General features: G+C 46.3%; 1 protein-coding gene across 1 annotated transcript; it reads left to right on the top strand.

Moving 5' to 3' along the window:
• Positions 1-257: 257 nt before the first annotated feature.
• Positions 258-3,034, top strand: LOC124010492. Its single transcript, XM_046322977.1, has 4 exons — positions 258-724; positions 1,564-1,886; positions 2,373-2,535; positions 2,659-3,034. The coding sequence occupies exons 1-4, from the start codon at positions 625-627 to the stop codon at positions 2,688-2,690; spliced, it is 618 nt and encodes a 205-aa protein (XP_046178933.1). The 5' UTR covers positions 258-624; the 3' UTR covers positions 2,691-3,034.
• The last annotated feature ends 549 nt before the right edge of the window (positions 3,035-3,583 follow it).

Below are 3,583 nucleotides of genomic sequence, written 5' to 3'. Positions count from 1 at the left end.
ACACACACACACACACACACACACACACACACACACACACACACACACACACACACACACACACACACAATGGCGAGCCTGACGCCAAACACGCCAAATGTCATCACGCCGCTAAGAAGGAGCGGGCGGGATTACAAGAAATTAGCAGCCCACTCATTGGGCAACGGCGAGGTGTTGGTTTGGCCCGTCTTGAAGGAACCGTTGGGTTTATAAAGAGAGGATGGGACAGGTCTACGTTAGAAGCGACAAGAGCTAAATTTGCACACACACACTCTCGACAAGCCTTCTTCACAGAGGCGCATCGGTGCTGAACGACAAGTGTGTTTACGACAAACAAGTTAGTGACTTCAGAGACAGAAATTAAGAAACAAACTTTGGACAAGAAGACGAACAGACACCCAAACAATTGGCTGAACTCTGACCCCCAGGAGACATACAGGTTCTCTCAACGTGCAGCTAAAGAAGACGACAGAGCTAACTCAGCTCTTTGAGACTAAAACGAGACCTTGTTGGTACCCGAAGACCTGAGCTATAGAACCAGACCGGTACTTGTGGTTGAAGCCCAGAAGCTGTGGTCAGAATTGGTTCAGAAACGGTCAGAAGTTCCGGTAAGAAGGTGCAGTCATGCAGAAAGTATCTGTGGTCCTGTTGGTGGGAGTCCTGACGGTGCTGGTGACTCTGTGGGCTGGAGTGGACACAGCCCCCACCCTGCTGACTGACAGAGGTAAGGAGAGAGGGATGGAATGGAGACTTAAGGGATTGAGGGAGGATAGAAGAAGGGTGAGAGTCGAGGTATAAAGGGAACATAGAGGGAAATTATGATGGACAGAAAGAATGGAAGGGAATGGAGAGAGTAGGAAGGAAGGCTGAGATTGAGTGGCTGAAGGGAGAGTGAAGGGATGGGATGGAGAAGGTGAAGGAAGAGAAGGATGGAGAGATCACGGTTAAGGATGAAGATGGCTGAATGAAAGTATTCAGGGAGGCTCACACTCCTCTCTTCCTAGAATACTTTCCTTGCCCACACAATGCTGAATTATCCTTTGTACACACACACACAAACAAATGCAAGCAAGCATATACACACACACTCAAAGCAGCTCATGTCCACTCTCCACTTCGACACTAGCTGACATTGGTACTGAGTGATTCCATGGCGTTGCTATGGGACCGCTGTGACGTTCAGAGGGTCTTTTGGTGGCCACACAACAATACGGCTCAGTTGACACAGTGACCCTCTGAAGACCGTGGACAGACAGAAAGCTGAGAAAGGCTGGGAACTTTGTCTACATCACACAACAGACTGTCTAGAGCTGAGACTACGTCTGTCTCTGAGCTGCTGGGGTTTGGTGGAATCAATCAATCACATTTTATTTGTAGGACACTTTCTACAAATAGCAACCCTGGCCTGAACCACCATGGAGCCCACAGAGGAGAAAGGTCAATGTGTCATCATCCAGAATCATTATGGGAGGCATTATAGAAGGAGGATGGCATTCTGCCAGGCGTTGAATATGACTCTGAGACCACAGAATGTTCATGTGTGTCTGTGATGTTGTCTTTCAGGAGACATAAAGCTAACAGGTCCAGCTACAGGCGACTCAAATGTGCAAGAGAGAACGGAACCGTCAACGGTCAACGCTTCTAGACCACTGAAGACCACCATCCCTGTTGGTCGAGAAAAGACCTCCACACCCACCAGCAGTCTGGATAGACGATTGAAGATGGATCAGGTGACGAGCAGTCCAGATAGACGAGCCCAGATCCTGAAGATGCTGTCAGCGCTGGAGGAACTCAGCAGGGTGATCAACAGCACTCTGAGCACACGGATGACCATGATGCCCAGAGGGTCAGCAAACGGCAGAAATTCAGGAAAGAAGAAGAAAGCGGTAAATCAATGCTGTTTGTGTTTTATGATATTCCTACCTGCCTTGGGATAGAATAGTTACTTTCACACCAGGATGTGTTTTAGAATGTAATACATCTATGGAGTGATAGGGGCAACCGTGCAATTTTTCTCAATTCTATGGCCAGATCAACTCAATATTTTGTTTAATGTTACTTTAAATGTGATTTGGCCATATATGTTTTTTTACATTGCACTTTTGCCCCTGTCACCTCCATTGATTGCTAGCTAGCGATTGGCTAAAGCTACCTGATGTTTGTAGTGGCTGTTTAAAGAAAACTTAACCATGGAATACAGTTTCTCTTCGCCAGTAGACTACTTTCAGGGTGCGGAACCATCTGACATTAAGTTGTGAACCTCAACTTCCCCTTTGTAAAATGTTAAATACTGTACCTGTGATACATCATTTCAAAGGATCCTCCTGCCTGCTTGAAACTAAAGTGTGACTTCTTCTATTCCTGTACTGAAGGTAGCTGAGGCGGATAGAGTGAAAACCACCACAGTGCCTCCTGTGGATGTTGGAGGTAGCGTCACTGCATCCCGGCCCAGCACTGACGGCATAGACAGTCTGAGTGGCCGAAACTTCAAGAAGTCCCTCCCACAGCAACCCAAGAAGCCCAACAACAAGAGAGGTGACAGCAAGGGGTCAAAAGTCAATTAGGAAGTATTTTTCACTGGTTTCCTGTTTTGTGATGTTTGCTAATATTTGAAGATAATGCTCAACTTCCTAATCTCCTTCTCTTTCTCTCCAACAGTGTGTTTCTGGAAGTACTGCTCCCAAAACTGATCCTCCACAGACCCTGACAAACACCCCTATGAACATCCATGGTACCCGCCAAACCCACATTCCCCCCATCCTACTCCCACCCTGCACCCGGGCACTAGGCAACCAATGCGGCGAGGCATCAGAGGCCCGGCGCCACCACTGACCTTTTCATTGGCTCATGAATAACAGTACTGACCAATCAGGTTGCCCCATCATCGACGTGTGTACTTGTGCCTATGTGCACGAAAGTCTGTTAACCGTTTATAGAAGAGAAAACGCTGTGTGTGATCTGTAATAAAGATGACCCGAGCATGATAAAACTATAGGACAATAAAGAGGTTTATTTTTCTACAGATCCCTCTCTCCCTCTCTCTCGCTCTCTCAGTTGTTCATTATGGAATGACCAATATGTCCAAAATGACTGAAACTGTGTGCAGTTGGCTGCTAAAGATGAGGTTGAGGGCAGATGTATTGCTGTTTTTTTGAGGGGCTCACAAGATCATCTGAAAGGGTTCGAGGCATCATCACAAAGCTGAGAGACTATTAGGTCTCAGTCTTAAAGGTTATGTACACATTGCTTGTATAATGTAATGTTACTGGACTGCTTACATTGGTGGTAGAGATTTACATAAGAGATTTACACACTTCTTGCAAAACTCTAGAATTCCTGGAGAGGATGTCCCCATGGTAGCCCATGGTGGCACTGTAAACTACGTTTGTTGATATTAGGGCTTTTACGTTTTGCTTCCACAGAAGAGTCAGTTGTACCGTTGCCTTGGTGACTGTGGGTGACTGTGGGTGACTGGGTTGAGGTTTAAAGGGAAAGTTCACCCCATATTCAAAAGTCTGTCAGAAGTTGTCAAACATCAAAAGATACACAAAGCAAGGTAACAAAAATATCAAAGACAAATCAC

Source organism: Oncorhynchus gorbuscha, linkage group LG23 (genome assembly GCF_021184085.1).
Source record: "Oncorhynchus gorbuscha isolate QuinsamMale2020 ecotype Even-year linkage group LG23, OgorEven_v1.0, whole genome shotgun sequence".
Taxonomy (NCBI): Eukaryota; Metazoa; Chordata; class Actinopteri; order Salmoniformes; family Salmonidae; genus Oncorhynchus; species Oncorhynchus gorbuscha.
The sequence above is the reverse complement of the archived record's forward strand: the minus strand, read 5'-3'. Positions and strand labels throughout refer to the sequence as shown.